At 44.5% G+C, this 23,503-nt stretch overlaps 1 protein-coding gene across 1 annotated transcript in view; it reads right to left on the reverse strand.

Moving 5' to 3' along the window:
• Positions 1-2,962: 2,962 nt before the first annotated feature.
• BAHD1 (bromo adjacent homology domain containing 1) overlaps positions 2,963-23,503 on the reverse strand; it is a 66,740-nt gene continuing 46,199 nt past the window's right edge. The window contains exons 3-7 of the mRNA XM_035111179.3: positions 15,518-15,879; positions 14,325-14,484; positions 11,957-12,033; positions 9,137-9,228; positions 2,963-6,404 (exon numbers count right to left, since the gene is read on the reverse strand). Coding sequence (XP_034967070.3) covers positions 6,215-6,404; positions 9,137-9,228; positions 11,957-12,033; positions 14,325-14,484; positions 15,518-15,879 — 881 coding nt within the window. The 3' untranslated portion in view covers positions 2,963-6,214. The remainder of the gene's footprint in view (positions 6,405-9,136; positions 9,229-11,956; positions 12,034-14,324; positions 14,485-15,517; positions 15,880-23,503) is intronic.

Here is a 23,503-nt window from a genome sequence, read left to right on the forward strand (position 1 = left end):
GAATCAGTGGTACCTGACCTTTCCTGAATGGCCAGGTAATGTGAAAAGACTGGGGCCCACGGTATATGCTATACAGTTGTAGATCAAGCCATTCAGGTGCTTGACAACTCTGCTGTTTTTACAGTCCCAGGCAAAGTACAAAGGTGGGAGGATTATTTTGTCCTCGGTGGCCATCATTCATGACTGACAGGCTGTGTTGAGTTTGGTGAATACTGAATTGGGCACATCTAACCAGGTGGTCATAGAATCATAGAACTGTAGACCTGGAAGTGTTGTCTCCTCTGCCCATCAGACAACTGCAGCATCCATCATTCAGAGACCACTTCCAAATATTGCATTGGACTGTCACAAATCTAAGTGAAGACCAAGGACTTGGAGAATTAGTTTGTCTTAGATGGAAACATTAAGAGCAGCTTGACCAATCCATTGTCTCCTTCAATACACGGTTTGGCAACTTGGGAAGCACGCCAATCTGCCAGCAGATGGCACTTGCTTACCACTTAACTGCACATCTCTGAAGGGTCCCTAACTTCCAAACTCACCAGGTGAGGAAAATCAAAATAACTACCTTCCCTCTGCTTGCATTTGTGTCCAAAAGCTGCACAGGGAAGCAGCGGCTCCAAAGTTCAGTTCCATGCATGAATATTTCTGGTATCACTTTGCACTTGTACACTTTGTTGTATCAAGAAAAAGGCTGCCGCTGTTAACTCTGTGTGACAAAACAGTTAACAGAAACACCACTGAATGGGGGTTTCCAGAATAAGGGCCAGCAGAGTCAAAGAAGAAAAGAGAAATATGCGCAATGAGCAGCAGGAGTGAAGCACTTTTAATGCACAAAGCAGTTCAACATCCCCATCTCAGTCATCTCTGGTTTGCTCTGGGAAAGACGCTAGGACTCTTCCTCTTTTACAGCCCCTCACTGCCAGAGGCCTTCCCACAACAGTGTACAAACTGAGCTAAATCCCAGGTCGACATCACAGTCTAATACCGCATGTTTCAATGTAATTTATTGACCTGATTGGAATGTGGTCGAGCTGCTGTTGTTTTGTGTGCGCCTTAAGCATTTTGAATGAGGTGGGGGGTTTCTGCAACAAGCTAGAACTTGTGGACATTTCAAAGGGAGGGGATGGAAATTAAGTTGGGAGGGAAGGAGAGGAGTCCTTCCAACTCCACAGCCCCCCCCCAGCTCTAGTACTCATTTAATTATTAAAAGATAATTGTAGGGGGGCAGGTGGATTTGATCTGAAGGGGTCAGTCTCCTTGCATCTTAAAAGGATCCTTCAGGAAGAATAGGCTTCCACAGTGTACCTAACATGCTCCCAGCGCAATTTATGTTCCTGTTTTCAGTCAAAGGGTTGCAAGAGTAGTTTGCTTGCTTCCCTTTAGCTATCCCCTCCCCAGGCCCCATCCGGCAAGAGTGATACTTGTGAGGTGCCCTCCAAGGCCAGTATTGTTTCCCAGCACTACAAGTTCTGGGCACCACAGTTCAAGAAGGATACTGACAAGCTGGAATGTGTCCAGAAGAGGGCAACCAAAATGGTCAAAGGCCTGGAAATGATGCCTTATGAGGAACGGCTTAGGGAGCTGGGTATGTTTAGCCTGGAGAAGAGAAGGTTAATGTGATAGCCATGTTCAAATATATAAAAGGATGTCATATAGAGGAGGGAGAAAGGTTGTTTTCTGCTGCTCCAGAGAAGTAGACACGGAGCAATGGATTCAAACTACAAGACAGAAGATTCCACCTAAACATTAGGAAGAACTTCCTGACAGTAAGAGCTGTTCAGCAGTGGAATTTGCTACCAAGGAGTGTGGCGGAGTCTCCTTCTTTGGAGGTCTTTAAGCAGAGGCTTGACAGGCATATGTCAAGAATGCTTTGATGGTGTTTCCTGCTTGGCAGGGGGTTGGACTGGATGGTCCTTGTGGTCTCTTCCAACTCTATGATTCTAAGTACAAATGCAACATCCACACATTGTCATTTGGAAAGGAGGAAGCCATGGCGGTGGGCCATTCCTCCTGTTTTCTGGCATGACCTCTTCCCATGTAGATGCCACAAGTGGATGTCCTCAGGTGGACATACTACTTTACTGATATAGAGCACCATATCTACTTTTTAAGTGCCAGTTAAAGACACTCTGATCCCAACAAACTCTCCTTGTTGTGTGCAGGTTATCACAGATGGCCAGTCTGAAAGCGACTTCAAAACAGAAAGTTAGGTGGGGCATCATAAGGATTGGGGCCTTTTTTTTGATGTGGCACCCTCCTTACGCAAAGCCCTCTCTAGGGAAAGTTGCCTTGCAATCTCCAATCTTAGGAAAAGTAGTTTGTTGTCTCTAGGAACAGAGGCAGAATGTCTCTGAATACCAGTTGCCAAGTAGCAACTTCCAGATGGTGGGCCTTCTGTAGGATCTGGTTACCCATTGTAGATTACACGGTGCAAGACTGGACAGGAGTTTGGTCTAATCCAATAGGGTTCTTTTTACATTCTAATAATTTTGAGATGCTGCATTTTATGAGTTTAGGAATGGATGTACCCTGCATTCAGCAGGTGTCTTCTGTGCCAAACTTGGGGGGGGGGGGCACGTTTCCTGTAAATTCTTTTTTTTAATAATAATTTTTATTAGTTTCCAATTACAACCCAATAATAGCCTCATTACTGTGCCAAACTCTAAACGTTTGCTGAAAACAAAATTAACACCACCTTACAATAGTCTATTGATTTTAATTTCTTTTTGCTTTTACTTGCTTTTAACTTTTTATGAAGTTATTGTTTGCTTTTTATACTGCTGTAAACTGCTGTGACACAGTTTTATAATACAACTGTCTATAAATATTTTTTTCTGGAATTTGACAGACCGTTGTGAACCACCGTGAGACTAAGAAAATACGTTCCATGCCCTTTACTGTTACCAAGTAGACCCCCATCAACACACTAAACACAGGCAAGAACAAACTACATTTGAACTTTGTTTTCTAAATCAATACAATTTCTCAAATTTATTTTTAAGAATTACTTCTAATATATCTTTTTCACAGAAGGAGGGTATAGGGAATGCTCTCATTCCATCTGTAAACACTGAAATACAGATCTGGGAAACAAGGGAAGAGACACAAAAAAGTGCATTTTACAAAATTATCAACTAAAATATATTTTACATGTATTACATTTCAATTTAAATTCTACTGACTGCATTTTCAGTTTCAAAAATATTTCCATATCTAATAGATTAAAAAAGCATGAAATATTTTCATTTCAGATAAGACATTTCAAATCATTTACATGCTGCCCGCAAAACAGCATAAAACAACCACACAAGTCTTTAAACAATATTTCTTGGCCTGAAGTAGATTCTGACAATATCAGAAGCACGGAAGGGTTAGGGATTCTCCTCTCCAGAAAGGGGGCTTCTAGCCCACCCCCGAACCTGGGCAGATATACAATTTATTTCCTTTTGTACAATTGTGTGAGTTTTGTTTTTGTTTTTGTTCCTGCCTGGAGAGGAGGCAGGACGAAGGAGGAGGAGGAGGAGGAAGCAGTAGCAGACATCAGATTTTTTCAGGAAATGTCTGGTTTCTCAATTTTCCCAAAAGCTCTTTTTTACAGGGCAGTAGCACCCTGAACATGAGTCTCGAATTAAAAGCTTTGAGGATTCCCATCACTATACCTTGAACAACACTACTATTTCCCCCCTCCCCAGAAAAAGAGGATACCTAGCAACGTGGTTTCTTTCCCCCCACCCCCAATTACAGGGGCGGAGAAAGGAACCCCAAATCTGATTCTGCATAGATCAGACTACTCAACTTCTAACACACACACACACACACACACACACACACACACACACACACTTTTACCCATATCATTCTGGGAACATTCCCTATTCCAGTCATTCTCTTTCCCCTACAATTCCCTCTTCAACCAGGCAAATGGAAGAACAGGCAGCAACTACAGAACCCACAGTATTGCTCCCAAACTACCCCAGCATACCTCTAGACTGAAAAGAGTGATGCCAGCTCTACCCTTCCTTCCATCCCATCTGAGCCTCCCTCACTGTCAGGCTCTCTCGCCTGCTTGAGGGAAACATCACACGGAAGCTTCTGTTCCATTCCTGTGCTATAACAAGGTGTGCTTTGTAGCACCGGCAACTCCCAAGAGCCCACCGACATGCCCAAGCAATGGTTACGGGGGGGAAATAAAGCCATTACTTTGGCACTAGCCAGCTTGGATCAGCCACAGATTCTTGCTCGGAATTAGGGTGGGGAAGTTCCCCCATTAACGGCAGGGAGCAAATCCTTTCCTACTGAAACACAGTAGGAATCGTCTCCCCGTGACCTTGAGGTATAACCAACCATCTCTTGCTTTGACCTTCCCAACCTCTCTCTCTCTCTCCTCCCCTTCACTTTCCCATCTTTGGTATGATGAGCAAAATCTGCAGATCCCCAACTTGCGCTCACGGCACAAGGAACTGAACGTGGCAGGGATACTTCCTCCGAGCCAGGCAGGCAGAGAGAGCCCAGGTGGCGAGACTCCGTTCCAGCCTGTGGGCAAGTACTACTTCTACTTGAAAAAAAGACGACAATATTAAAGCCGTAGGAACGTTTCTATCATCGTATAATAACACTAGTTCAGAACACTCCCCCCCCCCCACAACACCCCCCCCCAAAAAGTAACCCCCACAGGTCCCTTGTTCGGGTGAGCGACTCTGGCCATCAGCAAGCACATCGGACTGATCCAGTGTTAATTCTCATTCTTTAGAATTAGTGCAATCTACAAATGGAACCCCAGCTTTGTGTGACCGGTTCAGCGGGCTCTTCGTATGCTGTCCTTTGGTTTGCTTTTAGAATTAACTGAAATAGCTTCGTGTTAAAGCCAAAACTAAAGTAGTTTTTTCTTTCTTTCTAACACCTATACATGTAAGGCAAGAGGCAGAAGTATCCGTAGGAATCAGGTAGCAAGTTTTTCCCCCTCCAAAATGCAAACCTCTCATTGGTCAGTTCCTTTTGGGAGCCAAAGAGTCTCGCCTTGGTGGGCATGCTCAGATGTCAGTGTTAAGAGGAGATTTTTTGGGGGGTGGGGAGGTGTTTGGGAGAGGAGAGAGGTAGGCAGGCAAAAGCAGACCAGGCTGGTCAGGTTAGGGTGCCTGTTTCGAAAAGAATGCAGCTCAAGCGGTACAATGTCCTTGCTAACTGTGGCTTCTAAGCCCTCCCCGAGTACGCTGGAGTGTGCAAATCCAGGTTCTACAAGGGCTGGAAATAAGAGCAAAGAAAATGAAATTGGGATGGGAAAGAATACCCACTATTTCAACCAGCAGAAGGGATGCCTCTCCAAACATCCGGAGGGAAGGCATCGGTTTTGTAGCAGCTGTCAATTAAACTCTGGGAGCTGTTGCCCACTTATGAAGCAGTGATCCTTAAGGTTGGACCCTGTTTTCTCTCGTGTGTATGTGTGTGCGTGTGTGTGTGTGCTAAATCTACGCAGCTTTTCATAACGGTCTGAAGTAATCCTATTGCATCTTTCCCACTTCCTGCTTTGGAGGTGAAGCTCCAAGCCAGTCAGGAAAGCAAACAACGGACCGGGCAACCCCAGAAAGCAAGTGTGGTTCTCCTCCCCTTAGCAAATCAAAACCTGTTCAGCATGTGGCAAGGATACGCAGCACGTAAACGTCTCCCAAACAGGGGTGCTTCTCCAACCTCAAGTATGGCATTGATCAGAAGGATCTCTGCCCTCAGCCTTCATATCGAGGACCCACGGCAGCTCAGCTCTCTTCTGCACTCGTTCCCCTTCTGTATACTCTAACCGTCCCCACCAAAACTGGCTCTGGATTCAGTTTATACTGGCTTTTATCCCCTGGACCACCCTGCCCTTTCCCCTCCCCTCCCCTCCCCCTCCCTCCCCCCTTATAAGATGCTCATTGTACATATATATATATAGATATAGATTTACAGAAGCAAGTACCTATATCTATATACACACACACACATATTTCTCTATAGATATATATTTCCATTTATGCTCTTTATATGAAGTGCTGTGCTTTGAACTTCTGCCTCGGCAGGAAATCTGCTCCCAAAACGCAGAGGAAATAAGAGTGCTTGGGCATCCCGTCCTGTGCCCAAGGGCAGGGCTCCACCACAGCACGTGCCAGCAATGAGGTCAGGCTGCCCTCGGCTCTCCAGCCGCCACCACTTGTCAACCCCACGGAGCTGCAGAGCTTGGCTACTGCGGATTCTTCAAGATGCGCCCATGCCGGAAGTCGTAGACATGGCGGCAGAGGAAAACCAACTCAGGATCAGTGTCCTCTGGCACCTTGCGATGGGCAGGGGTGGAATACTCTTCCGATGGAGGAACCATCATGGCTTTCTTGCCCGGGATCCCCTCCACTCGACGCTTCGCCAAGGCACAAAATCTGCAAAGTAAAAAAAAAAAAGAATAATACCATTTTTTTTAGTATTATTAAATTCCTATAGAACAGAATAAATGTCTAGTTGAGCCTCTCTAAAGGGCAAGGGCAAGCAAAACCAAGAGTGGGTTATAGTGATCTTCCCATTTTGAATCAACCAGAAAAATGAGAGGAGGGCCATGAAGGCCCATGATGCACTGATAAGACCTCAGAGAAAACACATGGAAGAAACGTATACTGTAGTAATGTGGCCCTACAGACTCCTCTGCTCCATCTTGGCCATGTTGAAATTCAAAGAAAAATTCCCCACATGTTCTGTTGACGAGGGTGACTGGGGGAAAATTCACTTGCTTACAACTGAAAACACAGCAATTGGACTGTGGATGATCAGTGGAAGCTTCTCTCTGCTCTTCCACTGTTCAATCCATATCATTTGCATGCTGAGTTTGTATAAGCATAGACTGGATTACTGCAGTTCACTTTATGTGGGTCTGCCCTTGGAAGCTCCAACTGCAGCAGACTGTGGTAGCCAGACTGCTCATGGGGGCACCTGTTCATCTACTACTGAGCCAGGTTCAAGGTCCAGTTCTGGGCACCACAGTTCAAGAAGGATACTGACAAGATGGAACGTGTGCAGAAGAGGGCAACCAAAATGGTCAAAGGCCTGGAAACGATGCCTTATGAGGAACGGCTTAGGGAGCTGGGTATGTTTAGCCTGGAGAAGAGAAGGTTAAGGGGTGATATGATAGCCATGTTCAAATATATAAAAGGATGTCATATAGAGGAGGGAGAGAGGTTGTTTTCTGCTGCTCCAGAGAAGTAGACACGGAGCAATGGATTCAAACTACAAGAAAGAAGATTCCACCTAAACATTAGGAAGAACTTCCTAACAGTAAGAGCTGTTCGGCAGTGGAATTTGCTACCAAGGAGTGTGTTGGAGTCTCCTTCTTTGGAGGTCTTTAAGCAGAGGCTTGACAGGCATATGTCAAGAATGCTTTGATGGTGTTTCCTGCTTGGCAGGGGGTTGGACTGGATGGCCCTTGTGGTCTCTTCCAACTCTATGATTCTATAATTAATTTACAAGGCCCTGAACACCTGAGGTCCTAGGTAGCTTAGGAACACTTGAACACTTCTCTTCCAGCTTGATCACTGAAATCATCAGCAGAAGCATTGCTGGTTGTTTCCCAAGTTCACAATGCTCATTTGACAACAACAATTTATGGGATGGCATTCAATTTCATTGTACTACGTACAATGACAATAAAGTATCTATCTATCTATCTATCTATCTATCTATCTATCTATCTATCTATCTATCTATCTATCTATCTACGAGAAACTGAGCCATTGGTGTCATGTGCCGAGTCTTGTTGAAAACTCTGCAAATAGATCCAGCACGCGCCTTCTGTTTCAATATTTTAACCCCACTAGGGTTATGCTGGCAATTAAGACTATAATCTTTCCACAAAAGTTAAGCTTATTTCTCAATTAAGATTTTTTATATGTGGCTTTTGGTATGGTTTTATATATATATTGTTGTAAGCTGCTCTGATACTATTTATGAATCATGGTACAGAAACAATTTATATGAATAAATAAAATGAACAAACAAACCAGTTTTAACCCAATCTGATTTTTTTAAATTATACAGTGGCACCTTGGTTCTCGAACTTAATCCGTTCCGGGAGTCCATTCGACTCCCGAAACGGTTCAACTTCCAAGGCGCGGCTTCCGATTGGCTGCAGGAGCTTCCTGCACTCAATTGTAAGCCGCAGAAGCCGCGTCAGACGTTTGGCCTCCGAAAAATGTTCGCAAACCGAAACACTCACTTCCAGGTTTGTGGAGTTTGGGAGCTGATTTGTTCAGGAGCCAAGTCGTATGACTACCAAGGTACTGCCTTTTCACAAAGAAATGCACAAGGCAGTCTTGTTTGTTAAATGAAAAGAACTACAGTCGAATTATTTAAACAGGAGCTTCTTTTAAAAGGGCTAGGGAAGATATAGGTGGGGACGGCGCTCTCAATTGCGTTCTACTGTGCAGCTTAATCATAAGGACTGGCCACTTCTTTATCTTATATGGCCCCATGGACTAGATAGGTGAGGATTGCCTTTGACTTCAAAACTATTTTATAACAATGAAATACTTTAGGAAACAAACAGCTCACGACTACAAAATTATACAGAAGACTGCTCCCTACAGTCCGGGCAAACGTCCTTTAATAATGCATAGGAGCTTAGATACACTTAGCAAACATTAAATGTTCCTTCTAAAAAGGATTCAGATTTCTCTACTGGGGAAAGGGAGATTCTCATGCCTTAAGCTGTCTTTAATGTTAGTGGGGTGTGGTATTTTGATTCAGACTGTGGATTATAAAACGGCACTCTTCAATTTTTGAACGAGCTTTTAACTATTCTCTCCCCACCCACCCCTACCCCCCAGTTTCACAGAGAGAGGAATGAGTTGGCAGGTGAGAGGCGAGTGGACAGGGTTTTGTTTATTTAAAAAAAACTAAAACAGGAAAGAAGCCAAAGTAGTAATACTCTTTTCTCCTAGACATACCAAGAATAATCGACTGAAAATGGATTGATATGCCCAGACAAGCATGATTGATGCCAAGGCAGAGAGAGAAAGAACACACCCATCAGCACATGCAGCAAAGCAAAGCACACGCCATGCCGTGGAACTGCCTTTCTGGAACTCTGAGACTACAGCAAAAGCAAGGTAAGAGCACCACCTACCTGCAGTATTCTGCAAAGGTCAGGACATAGCACTTCTCCTCGATACAGGCAACACTGTTTTCATCCTGATGTCGGGATGCAAAGATCTCATTCTGCAAGAGAGCACACAGTTGGGACCGTCGCAATGCATAGCAAAACTTCCTGTGCAGGGGAGGCAGTTGTCCTGCGCATACTTTTGTCTCTGGACTGCTAAGATAGCATGCCTGCATATTTCTCAGGCAGCCACTTTGAACGTAGGCTGTGAAGCAACTTCTCATGGGACACATATGGGGTGTTGTTCCAAGTAAAACTTAAGAGCTGCCATCTTTTTAGACCAGGCTTTGCTAACCTGGTGCCCACCAGATGTTTGGAACCCAAAGCTACCACCTGGAGAGCACCAGTTTGGTGAAAGTGGTTTTAGATTATATAAGGCATTCGCTGTTGAGATTCTCCCTTAACTGTCTGGGAGCTAAACTGCCCAATCTTAATGTATGGGTACTAAGGAGCAAGCCCAATTAAAATCAATATCTTGTAAGTGTGCACAGGATTACAGCCTGAATTTAATCTCAACATCCACAAGGCATCTAAGCCTTACTAAAATTCTATCATTTAAATCAGGCATGTCCAACAGGTAAACTTCAGAAGAGGAGAGAATACGAATGAAGCAAGAACAGGAGTGCTAGACTTGGTCTTTTGCTTAAATCTTGATAGATTTGAAATGAGGCTGCACTTTAAATTTTAATACTGTATTTTAATCTGTATTTTAATTAATTGTTTTTATGTTTTATTGTAATCCTGTTGGTGTGAGCCGCCCTGAGCTTGGTTTTTGACTGGGGAGGGCGGGGTATAAATAAAAATTTATTATTATTATTAGATCATGATCTACCAGTAGATCACTGGACGTCTGCGGTAGATCACTGGTAGATCACTGGCTCCCCCCAAAGAGGCTGAAAAACTGTGGCTCCCCTAAAAAGCTCAACAACTTTGACCTGAACCCCCCAAAAGGGGGTAGATCACTACCAGTTTTTAACTCTGTGAGTAGATCACAGTCTCTTGGGAGTTGGCCACCGCTGATTTAAATGATTCACGTGAAGGTTGCTGGCATCCAATTGTCTTGATAGACAATGGAGTGTGCCTCTGGGGGGTGAAGTCAAATGGATGTGTTAGCAAGCACCAAAGTGACCTCCCTGGGGCACAAACCTGGGCAGTGTTTATGGAGGTCCAGGGCTGGCCAGACAACAAGACACCCCCCCCTGGCCTCACTAATACAGTCCAAAGGAAAGTAGAGAAGTACATTTGGCACCAGCTTGGCTGCATGAATTGGCGGAAGGAGGAGTACAAAGTGCTAGTCATCTTGGAGACATCACTCCCAGATTTATGTGGGGTTTACTCCTTAGCCTTTTCTTCTACTAAAGATAACACCCAAGGCAATGGAGGTATATTGCCAGAAACAGGTAGAATTACTTGTGAAGAATTATACTCCCTAGAGTAAATGTAGTTTTTCATGTTATTTTGCAACCAGCAAGAAAACCACTATGCTGCAAAATAGTTTGAGAAAATGTTAACTGGAATCCATTTTAACAGCATTGTTACTTTGCAAGCTTTGGGGCTTGGATATTAATGTTTATATTTTACATGGAACTGTTAACTAAGAACTCTTGTCAGTTCAGAGAAATTTATGTGAATTTTAAAAGGATGCATTGCCTTTCCAATCACTGCAGAAGTTGGACCAATATACAAGATTCTTCTTTCTGTTTCTGGAACCAGCTTGTCAACGCTTCAAATCAGATGCCTCCCTTATCCTCACAAACTACTCCTTTCTTTCCCACACAATTTAAAGTATTCTTTTAACTTGAAAGGCAAGTGTGTCATTCTAGAACAGATATGAAGCAATCAGGAGTGGCTGAATCATCCTGTCAGCAGGACAACAGAGCCAGAACTAGTTTGATAAAAGGAATTCTAGGGTGGTTTTGTGTGTGTGTGCTGAAGAGACAAGGAGAGCATTTTTTGTTTTGCTGCTGCTCAAAAAAGTCTAATTCTCCCACAACTGACCTATTAAACTGTGGGGAAGATGATCAAACCTTCCATAACAGACAAACACCTGTGTATTTAGTGTACAATAAAACAACTGCCTGCGAAGGGAGAAATACAACAGGTGCAGATCTTAAAAATCTAGTATTTAAAGAGGTCTCTTTAAATACAGCTATACCGAGCTTTTCAAACAGAATGTGTTCCGGGAGTCCGTTTGACTCCTGAACTGTTTGAAAACCAAGGTGCGGCTTCCGGTTGGCTGCAGGAGCGTTCTGCAGCCATTTGGAAGCCGTGCCGGACGTTTGGCTTCCAAAAATTGTTTGGGAAACCGAAACATTCACTTCTGGTTTTTGATCATTTGGGAGTTGAAACGTATGAGTTCCAAGGCATTCAGCAACCAAGGTACAACTGTACAGGTAACTCACAACTTATGCACATTTAACTTGCATGCATTCAAAAAGGGGGAAGACTTTCACAGAGGTAACAGCACACTTCCAGAGCAGCTACAAGTTGACTGTAAAATCACGAATGTTCTGAATGAGGCAGTAGAGGGCCGTTTTTACACCGGAACTCAGATTACTTGCCAATTTATGAGATGCAGCAGGTATTTACTTATCAAACCACACTGGTTACGGTTACAGTAAGAGATAGCCTGGCTAACCAGGAATAGAAAATTCCAAATGTTTTGAAATAGGCAGCACCTGGGTAAGGAAGGTATGTTAATCACTCTCCCTTCTCCCTGCAAGAAAATGACGGCACAATGATCCCCACCTGATCATCCCAACTACCACACAGACACACGCAACTCACCTGATGCATGCTGGGATTGCGGCCTCCCTGAGTGTGCTCTGGTCTGTAATACCACAGGAGGCTCATCATCAGCTCCCCTGGAAGCAGACAAGGTAGGTTTACAAAGAAATCAGCATCAGCAGGAGCATAGACATAGCAAGAGAGAGAGAGAGAGAGAGAGAGAGCGCACTCCCAGCATTCCCTTGGCTATAAGGTGAGCCTGACTTCATGGCAGAAATAAGAGTTGTGCATACTCATACATTTCTGCACCACTCTGGAATCGTCTCAGGAAGGCTCGTTAAGAAATATTTAAGTAAGTAAAGTTTTTAAAGTAAGTTTTAAAAAGTTGTGCGTGTCTTCACCCACAAAATTAACAGTCATGGAAGCAGTTAATTATTTGCCCAGGATTGAATGACTTCTTCTAGTCAGTTCAGTCTTTACACTGGAGCTTTGGGTCAGTCTGTTTAGACTTCCTTCGGGCTGCTCAGATTGTCTCACAAGCGACAACAAACAGCTTCTGCAAACAGGATGGTGGTTCTGCCGTTTCAAAGCAAGGCAACATGGTTGTGGGTTGAAGCTTTATTTGATCAATGCTCTTCAACCTTGAGTTCCCATATGTACTGGACTACAGCTCCCATTATCCCTGACCATTGAGCTAAGCTGGGAGGGCAAGAGAGGAGTTATAGTCCAACATCATCTGGGAACCAGAGGCTGAACTAAAACTGGATTAGAGAGCTCTAGAATTCCAAACCGCTTTCTTAGCCACACAAAGCTGTAGGCACTTTGGGACAATTCCACAGCATTCCTCTTTAGGAAGCCAAAAGGTTTGGATGCTCCTCGTAGCCTTTTTACTATTGGCGTTTGGAATGTAACTTTTTATTTTTTGAAACATGTTTTGTTAAATTTTCAAGAATAAGTAAATACATAAGCAGCGGGTGCTGATACAATTGCATCACACTATTATACTATCCTCAAATAACTATCTAATTGAAACAAAACTAATTCCCTTCCTCCCCCTACCAACAGACCCTTTGGTTCCAAGTGTCGTAAGAATGCCCTGTTACTCCACTACAGGCAAGTGTGGCAAAGAAATGTGAAGCATAACACGTACCAAAATATAGCAAATCTACCAAAATAGCACTCTACTTTAAGATGCCCAAACCCTAACAAAGGTGGTAAAATCCCACCACTCTCCCGCAAAGTAATCTTTATTTGCTTGTCCCCCAATTGCTTCCCATTTATATGTAAGTTTCCCCACTAAAGTTAATGCCATTTAACTTCTAAGTCTTGAGTCATCTTCTGCAAATTAAGAAACTTCCCCTCAAAACCCACCCACCCCTGGCCTGGAAAGGGAGAAGCCACCTTGCTCCCACACAATACTTCTGCTTTTTGTTCCCACCTGCAGCACGGCATGATCCTAGCTGCTAGAAGACAGATTACAAAGCAGGCAGAAACCAGAGCTTGACGCTATTTCCCAGATTGCGAACTATAAAGAACATTAGTCTAATTAGTGGCTTCTGAGATTCTGGCTGTTAAAAGAATCACGTGGCAGCAGGTGTTGCTTAGATGTTACGATCAGTAGAAATACAGTACAACTGTTTTGAGGGCAGATTCCCCAAGTATGCAGCTTGAGGCAAGAGCCAGAATTTGCAGTTCTTAAGAACAGTAGGAGAAATGCTCAGGGATCATACGACAAGGCATTCCTGCGCTTCCCGTTGTTGTTGTTGTTGTTTGCAAGGGGAGGGAAATGAAGGGAATAATGTGTTGAGAGCCATTTCAGAGGGTTGCCGTGTGTGAGCCATCAGGCAGGCGGACAGAAGGGAAAAGGCTTTTTCAGCAGTGACCCTACATTTGTGAAACTCTGTTCCAATTGGGATTCAACTGGCTCCATCATGACAGGCCCTTAAGGGGACATGGAAAACTCATTTGTTGACTGCCAACTTTTCACATTTTTAGGATTTTAACTGGGCTGCTGTCGTTGTGATGCTGCTTTATTTTGAGATCTCCTGTTCTACTGAGCTGTTATCGTGGCTGCTGTGGCTCAGTTCTGTTGAGATGGTGGGCTCACAATTCACTCCCTTAATGTGTTCTGCTAAGCCTACTCATTGCCCTGTGGGGAACTTTGACATAATGGGCCTTCTGCTTCCTTCTAATTTGGATGGAATCATTAGAGGCTTTGGCAGAGGTGTGGAGGCAAGGTGGAAAGGATAACCCTCCAATTCTCTTCTAGCTCTTTAGTTCTTTGATAAATAAATTCAGTATTAGCTGTGTGTGTGTGTGTGTGTGTGTGTGCGCGCGCGCATTTACAAGCCATCTATCACATGCTACCTTCCATTCCATTTCTCCCTGACAAAGGAGATGGTTATACAGTCATTTACCCATCCAATACCTGTTTTGGGGTCTTCCCATAGGGCCGATATCTTTGCCACATAAGGCATAGATTTCTTTCGTGGTCCAGATTTCAGGAGGACTGTGTCTCGGACCCGGATGATTTCTCCATCTCTCTCCACGGCCTGGTAGCTCTTGCGAACAGCTGGCTCTGGTTCGTTCTACAAATATTGACAAGAGAGAGCGCCGAGGAAAGAAGTGAGGCAGGGAAACAATGCTGAGAAACAGACGCCAGCTTCCTTGAATCCACCTACACCAAGCAGAAATCTTTCTGCCAGAAAGGGTGTGTCTGCACTGCCAGAGGAACCCATGGAGAAGCTGCAGCATACAAAACAGCAGGATGCATCTCTCCTCCCAGCAGGTTAATTTCAGAAGCAAAACATGCTGCTCAGATGAAAGGCAATGATTATGAAACCCAGAAAAGAAAAGGAAAAGAAATCCTCAAGCAACTTCAGTTTGTTCACACTGGTTTTAAGGAAAGCAGCTCTGCAAAAAGTGGGGTACTTCAGCACTCTGGCCGCAGGCTTAACATCCCCAGGAGAAGAATCTGTTTAAACTTCTTTGCAGTGAAACACAACACAGGGCAGTCCCACTTAATACAAGGATGCTCTATGATTTTTTTCCAACTTTTTTCCAACACAGAAGCAGGAGCAGGGTGGGGCAAGGCACATAAAGTCAATCATCATCATCATCATCATCAATTAAAATGGTATACAGTCGTACCTTGGTTTTCGAACAGCTTAGTTCTCGAACATTTTGGCTTCCAAACGCCGCAAACCTGGAAGGGACTGTTCCGGTTTATGAACTATTTTTGGAAGCTGAACGTCCGACGGGGCTTCCACAGCTTCCAATTGGCTGCAGGAGCCTCCTGCAGCCACTCAGAAGCCGTGCTTTGGTTTCCGAATGTTTTGGAAGTCAAACGGACTTGCGGAACTGATTCCATTTGACTTCCAAGGTACGACTGTACTGCCCTATACCCGCAGGTCTCAAGGTGGTTACAACATAAAACCACAATACAAAACCCCAAAATACATAATAAAAACAAAAACAACCCAATACATTTTAAAAGGGCATTGGGTGTCAATCAGCCAAAGGCCTGGTTAAAGAGGAACGCTTTTGCTTGGCGCCTAGAGCTGTATATTCAAGCAAACCTCATTACTGGAGAAAAAGCCGCAGTTTTGGCAGGCTGCTTACCACAACATAGACAGCCTTCTCAGAGGCTGCTCCAATGGGTATCCAGCCATTGGTGGCTCTTCTCCGGTTGATGCGTTGCTGCTTTGGATGAGAGTGACCCCCAACGGTTTTGCTGTCGGACACATGTAAACAGCTGGCGGTGTTGCGGAGGCCTGATTTGGAGCCGCTGGGAGGCTTGGAGCTCTGTGGGCACTCACGGGCCATAGTCTGGGGCTCCGAGTTGGGCGTCTGCAAGTGAGGAACAGGTTCTGCAGCTGGTGGCACACTTGGTACCGGACATCCTGAGAGTGGGTGGGCAGGTGAAACAGGGTGCCCTGCCACAGGGATTGTGAGGCTCAGCTGGTCCAGGGACTTGCAGCTGTCTACAAGGAGATGAGGAGGGAGGGAAAGCAAAATACAGCGTGAGGCACTGCTTGTCGGAAGAAGGGGGAATTATTGGGATGGTTCCTGAGAGCACGGCCGTAAAGCCCTGCTTAACAATGACTAAGCACAAATATTACCATCGGAAGCCAAGTGTCACGCTCAGAATAACAGCAGGAAGAATGACATCCTGGCTCCATTAAAAAAAATACTTTTTGCTTCTGCCCAGTTCACCTCCTCCACCACAGTATTTACGCAGCATTTTCAGTATTCAAAATACTTGACTGCCCGGTGCCAAATTTGTCAGAACGTGTTTTCAACCTCAAGAACCAAAGTCTCATTTTCCTTGCACCTTCTTTTTCTTTCAAGGGCAAGTTTTTAGCTTGTGTGCTCTAGTGATTAGTTGGGGGGGGGAGTAAACGTGCAAACCGATTTTGACTGAGATATAGAAGGCAAAATGGGTCTTCCAGGAAAAAGATTCCTGTACTTCCCCATGCTATCAGATGCTCTTCTCCCTAGTCCCTACATCATTACTGCCGCTTCAGGTGTCCCAGAGGGGGTTATCTGCGCCGTATTATTAGATTTTGAACGAAAATAACAAAAGAAATCTCCTGCAACCAGAAGAAAATGTGGAAAATCCCTATGATTCAGTAACAGTTCACATGAGAAGACCTCTTCTGCTTGCCACACATGCAGAAAATCCAAACCTCTTGGGCACGCAGCTGCCACATCAGTGGCATTGGGTGCTGCTGCCCTATTTCTGGTCTACCTACCAAATCAAGTATAAAAACAATACCAAAACACCCGCGGTTCCTCCTGGCAAAATGCACACAAAAAGGGCTTCATTTTCTTAGGATAAGTTAGAACAGGAGAATGACTGAACTGTTCCAAAATAATGCAAAAGGCTGCTTCCTATGTGGGACTGGGGATCCTAGCTGTCACAGCCAAACACGCCTCGGCGCAAAGACGTTTTTGAATGGCAAGAGTAAACATGGGTGGAAAGGTGCTTACCTAGCTCAGTTGGTAGAGCATGAGACTCTTAATCTCAGGGTTGTAGGTTCAAGCCCCACGTTGGGCAGAAGATTCCTGCATTGCAGGGGACTGGAGTAGATGGTCCTCGGGGTCCCTTCCAACTCTACAATTCTATAACTAGACTGGTGACTGGGAGCGGCCGCTGAGACCACATAACACCAGCCTTGAAAGACCTACATTGGCTCCCAGTACGTTTCCGAGCACAATTCAAAGTGTTGGTGCTGACCTTTAAAGCCCTAAATGGCCTCAGTCCAGTATACTTGAAGGAGCGTCTCCACCCCCGTCGTTCTGCCCGGACACTGAGGTCCAGCGCCGAGGGCCTTCTGGCGGTTCCCTCGCTACGAGAAGCCAAGTTACAGGGAACCAGGCAGAGGGCCTTCTCGGTAGTGGCGCCCACCCTGTGGAATGCCCTCCTGTCAGATGTCAAAGAGAATAACAATTACCAGACCTTTAGAAGGCATCTTAAGGCAGCCCTGTTTAGGGAAGCTTTTAATGTTTGATGGATTTCTGTATTTTAATATTTTGTTGGAAGCCGCCCAGAGTGGCTGGGGGAACCCGGCCAGATGGGCGGGGTATAAATAATAAATTATTATTATTATTATTATTATTATTATTATTATTATTATTATTATTATCTGAAGGCAGCCCTGTTTAGGGAAGCTTTTAATGTTTAATAGATGATTGCATTTTAATATTCTGTTGGAAGCCGCCCAGAGTGGCTTGGGAAACCCGGCCAGATGGGCGGGGTACAAATAATAAATTATTGTTATTATTATTATTATTATTACTATTATTATTATTCTATGATTCCCCTATGATGACCTGACCAACTCTGCAAGAAGGGAGCTCCAAACATGAAGATAAGCCGGCTGGCCTGAACCTTTCAGAACAGTCAGCGGAGCAACTTCAGTCGGCCTCCGGTAAGTGAGAAAGTTCACAGAAATGGGTGCTGCTATGAGTGGCGGCCCCTACGTACGCAGCCTTGGAAATCCCAGCAAATTAGAAAAATCAATGCCACAGCTGATTTCGATCTAAAGCAGCAAAGTACGGCTGAGGCTTTTTGCTGTGGGAAACTGCTGCCCTCTGCCTCCCACTCTGCAAGCTGTAAAACAAGGCTGGGAAGCAGTCCTCCCTCCTCAGAGATGGGAGTATTAACAAGCAAGTGCCACAGCTGTAAAAACAAGGACAGCTAATAAAATAGGACAAGATCTTTAAATGACCTGATTATTACAGGCACAGCCACCTTTCCAGGGCTCCCTGAGTTGTGGTGGCCCCGCCGTTTGATATGTTAAAAACATCAATGCAGAATCCCTGAAGTAGTAGCACTTTTTGTATCTCAAATCCAGTTCTCAATGAGCTGGACAAACCTGCATTTCGGCTGTTAACACTTCAGGCTGCAGATGCTGGCTTGGCTGAATGAGCCCTTCATACACAAATAATAATGATCTAAATCAGGCTTCCTCAACCTCGGCCCTCCAGATGTTTTGAGACTACAATTCCCATCATCCCTGACCACTGGTCCTGCTAGCTAGGGATCATGGGAGTTGTAGGCCAAAAACATCTGGAGGGCCAAGTTTGAGGAAGCCTGATATAATTCACCCACCTAGAACCAGTCTTCCTGAAATATAGTTCTCTAGCACTAGGTCTCAGTACACAAAGAGGTAAGGGGATGAATTCTGGCTTCCTGCATGACTCAGGGAAGCAACCAAAGATTATCAAGCTCACTGGGTGATCTTGAGCCAGTCACTCCCTCTCAGCCTAGCCTACCTCTCAGGGTCCTTGTGGGAATTAAATGGAGAGGGAGAAAACAATGTAGGGCACCTTTAAGAAAAAGGTGGGGTGCTACTGGAATGAATTTTTTTATTTTGTTAAAGCAGCTAGAAGGAAATCTCAATTTGCTGCAACGAATCAAGCATTTTAGATTGGGACGGGAAGGGAGGACAAACAGGAGAAGTTTGGAATCTCATGGGCGGGAACAGAGAGATGGGAAGAAAGGAGTTACTGTCTCAAGGCTGGACTCATGCAATAAAGTTGGCAGACAACAGGTTTAAGTCAGGACAAAATGCTTCGAACATTGCATTGAACAGAATAGCCAACACACCAGCACAAAATACTGTGCTGGCTGAAGTGCTAAGATAAAAGGCTTTTAAAACAAAAGGATTAGGTGAACACAGATACCTAGAGGCTAGAAGTTCAACTTCCATCTTGAGTGTATCTGATGAAGTATGCATGCACACGAAAGCTCATACCAAAATAAAAACTTAGTTGGTCTTTAAGGTGCTACTGAAGGAATTCCATCTTGAGTGTTCACATCTATGAGTATCTGACACTGTGGCAACGAGGGACTGACACAAATGTTTTGACCTGTTTCCGATCTTCTCTGGCACGTCTGGCTGCCAACGGCAGAGGGAGAATGCTCAGTTAGGTGATCTGAGCTGGCACAAAAATTCCCACAAAAGTTCATTAAGGCTAAATGGCAGTTCTCCGCTGCACAAAGCATGTTTTAATTACGTCATTGAACACTCAGCTGTTCAAAGGTGGCTGTTATCACAAAACCATCACATTGATATGTCCTGAGTTATGGAAGACTCAGAAAGTTAATCCACCTTAGGTAAAGGTAAAGGGACCCCTGACCATTAGGTCCAGTTGTGACCCTGGGGTTGCAGCGCTCATCTCATGTTATTGGCCGAGGGAGCCGGCGTACAGCTTCCAGGTCATGTGGCCAGCATGACAAAGCCGCTTCTGGCAAACCAGAGCAGCACACGGAAATGCCGTTTACCTTCCCGCTGTAGCGGTACCTATTTATCTACTTGCACTTTGACGTGCTTTCGAACTACTGGGTTGGCAGGAGCTGGGACCAAGCAACGGGAGCTCACCCCGTCATGGGGATTCAAACCGCTGACCCTCTGATTGGCAAGCCCTAGGCTCAGTGGTTTAACCCACAGCGCCAAATCCACCTTACTAAGTTCTAAATACCAGCTCACACCTTTAAGGCAGGAATAACCGAAATATATCACAATTAAAAATGTCATGAGAGATCCATGCCTCTAATTTTAAAAATTAAAAAGAGAGAGAGAGAGAGATCCACGCCACTTCTCCAACATGGCACAAATCTGTGCAGTCAGCCAATAAACTGACCAGCCAGCAAGTCGTGCTGCAAGGATTGGTGAGACTGGTGCAAGGAGTCTCCATTTTGCCAGTGGTCTTTTACCTATTATTGGATATTACTGCCAGCTCCATGACACTCAATTGACCTGGAGGAGGCACTCTGCTGTCTGCAACAATCTTCTTGCCAGACTGAGGGAAAAGGAAAGAACTAAAAGTGACTTTCAAGCAATTGCTTCTGACCCAACTTAGAAGTGCCAGCCAGATGAAAGACAGGCAGTTTGAGGGGAGGGCTTCAATGGCCACTGGACCAATTGGCACCTATAGACCAATTGGCCGCATACAATCCTGAGTACCATCAACTACCAACAGAGGATAGAGCTGTTGATGGCTACTAGTAATGGGAGCTATATATTATCTGTATGTCTCTGAGCACCAGTTGCAGGGGGATGTGAGTGGGAGTGTGTTATTGTGCCCATGACCGGCTTGTGGGAGGCTTCCCATAGGCATCTGGTTGAAGGCTGGACCAGATAAGCCTTTGATCTGACCCAGCAGGGCTCCTCTCATGTTTAGCCACCACTCAAACCTCCTAATTTATGAAGGACACTCATCTTCCTTTAGCAACTTCATCCCTTTCTAAGAAAGGCAAAACCTGATTAAAGGTCTTCCCATGCATGACTCAAAATATTTACACCACCTTCCCGGTTCTGCCAACTAAACTACAATTAAGTTCCTGATCATAACACAATGTGGCTTAGGGCACTGGCTCCCCTTTACAGAGTCTGCACTCCCCCAATTTCCTGAATGTGTTATGCAATCAGCAAGTCTTTAGTGCAAGGTAAGATTTTGAAGGCACATAAATCCACCAGGTGAGAACAAAAATGGCACTATGGTAGCACACATATTTATACAAATACACTCTTTGCTCATATGCTTTTCTTTTGGAACCGCAATATATTCCGGGAGCAGGAGGAAATCGTAATGCCCATCTTATCCCATAGTCCTAGTTTAAACATTTCAGCCATCTACCTAAAACCCTCCAACGGTTTAATTGGATTAGCTATCCTTTCCTGCGAATCTTAAAATGGTTTTCACAGCATGGCTGTGCACAGCCAGAAAGAGATGTCCACAGAGGCAACTGCCATCTCAGGGAGAGGAAATTACATCTCTTTATTGACTAATTGTGTAAATAACAGTTATTACAGATATAGAATTTTATAGTCCGGCAGCTTTTATTCTAGACGCAGAATTTCCTAGTACAGCAACAGTGAGAAGCGTTTTTAAATCATTGGGATCAACATTTTACATGCAGTAAGAGAAAGATCCAGAGAACACATTGATGAAGCCCGGCTACACAAACACCAGAAGCTGTACCTGAAACAAATAACCTATGAAGTTGCCTTATATGGAGCCAGCCCCTTGGTTTATCTAGCTCAAGCCTTCTCCAACTGTGGATCACTGGGTATTCAGACTGCAACCCCCATCAACCTCAGCTAGCATGCCCAATGGTCAAGGATGGTGGGGTTGTAGCTCCAACAACTTCTAGTGACCCACGTTTGTGGAAGACTGGTCTACTTCAAGTGGCCTTAGCTCTCTGTGGGTACCAGGCAGAGAGGAATCCTTTGGCGTCGGAGATGCTGGCGATTGAACCTGCAGCTTTGTGCATGCAAAACATGCGCTCTACCTACTGAGCTATGGCTTCTCTTTACATGGATTCGAGTAAGAAGAACACAGGAAACGAGAAGAACCTGAACAAAAATGTACGGGTTGTGTATGACTGGGGTCATACTCTGTGCAGGCCCACCAAAATCAACGGAATTACTAATTTGTCCATTGATTTCAATGGTTCTACTGCAAATATGGCTTGATTAAATAAAACAGAGCAGTTTTTAAAAAAAACGCATCTATTTTTTAAAAAAACAAGGTTTTTTGCTGTTTTTCTGTAACAAGAACGGCTTTCCCTCGTTAAACTGGATTAAAAAGAAAACCTTAATGTAAACTTCATTACTTAAAACAGAACTTACGTTTTCTTACAAACTTACAAAAGGCTGCTTCTCTCTTTAAGGTAAAACTGTGGCAAGCTATTGTCACCAGTCATCGCCATGCAGCACCATAGTTTATGCACTTGCACTACGGCCTGATCCTGGGGGCCAGGGACTGGCAAGCCACCACTTATCCCTCTGTAAAAGGGTCATAGCTCAGTGATACAGCTGCACAGGTCCTGAGATGGAAGCTTCCCACAGTCAATTCCTGGCATGGCCAGGGAGGGCAGCTGCTGCTAGCAGATCTACAAGTGTGTGAAATTACCGTAGTAGGCAAGCTTTAAAAGGTGTTGGAACTACAAATCCACCAAGTGCAATTTTAGCTTAGGGAAGGGGAAGACACTGAGGAGAACTCAGCGTTGTGACCTACTGGAGAAAGTGTGTGGTACAGAATTAAGAATCTTTTTTGTTTAGCTCAACTCAATTCTCTATAAGACTACAGTACTAAGGGCTGTAAAGAGAACTTTGCAATATGTTCCGAGGCCTCTGAGTTTAGCCCCAAAATGTCTGGGGACCCTCCACAGTGGGATAGGCTGCACTAAAAACCACTTGGAGAATAAAACAGAATAACCCCCTAAATGTGCTCAGGCGACCACTAGGGTGTGTTGACAGGAATCTTTAGACCCAAGCCGTAATCTATTTTAACAGAGGTTCGTAAATAGCTACTTGCTTGGTTGCTAGTGAAGAGGAAGAATCAAGGCCAGGAAAAGTTGTGATTAAGTAGAATACTACGCTATGCAAACCTGGCAAATGTAAGTCTTAGTTTTAATTCTATCAACGTTTAATTGTTTTTAAATTATTTCCTCCTCGCATGCCTTTAGCTGTTCTCGTTTTTATCTGTAAGCCGCCTTGCATCCCTGGCAGGGGAAAGGGTGTGTGTGTGTAAATAAATATATAACAACTTATTTGTAAGTTGCTTTGGTCTGAAACAACTGTAGCTTACCGTGCACACAAAACACAGCCCTGACTTTGTGGTTTGTTTCTGTCCAAACAAACCATGAGAAGAAGCCGAGAACAGAACAAACCACAATTTGTTGCAAGAGCACTGGTTTGCACATGATGTCATTTGGCAAAGGGAGGAGACAGACGAGCGCAATTCGCAGCAAGACGCAGTTTCAGAATTACTGTGAAGTGAGAACAGGGTTGCTAGTAGGTGTGTGGGGCAGGTGGCATTCGTGTACCAACCTTCATAAGTGCCTTTTGTTTTGTTTTGTTTTGTTTCCTTCTCTTCCCTTTACAAACTGCTTGGCTTCCTCCGAGTACCAGAGCACTAGAGGAGGGTTTGTGGGGCACAGTGCCTCTGGATGAGGAGCAGCTTGGTATGCTATTCAGCATGACCACCAAATTGTGTGCCCTTCCTCTGCATAATGGGAAAGGATGGTATTCAACCAGCCAAGATCTCTCCATGTTATCAGCAATGATGTACACATATTAGCAGCCAGATATG

Source organism: Zootoca vivipara, chromosome 1, assembly GCF_965207765.1.
Source record: "Zootoca vivipara chromosome 1, rZooViv2.hap1.1, whole genome shotgun sequence".
Taxonomy (NCBI): domain Eukaryota; kingdom Metazoa; phylum Chordata; class Lepidosauria; order Squamata; family Lacertidae; genus Zootoca; species Zootoca vivipara.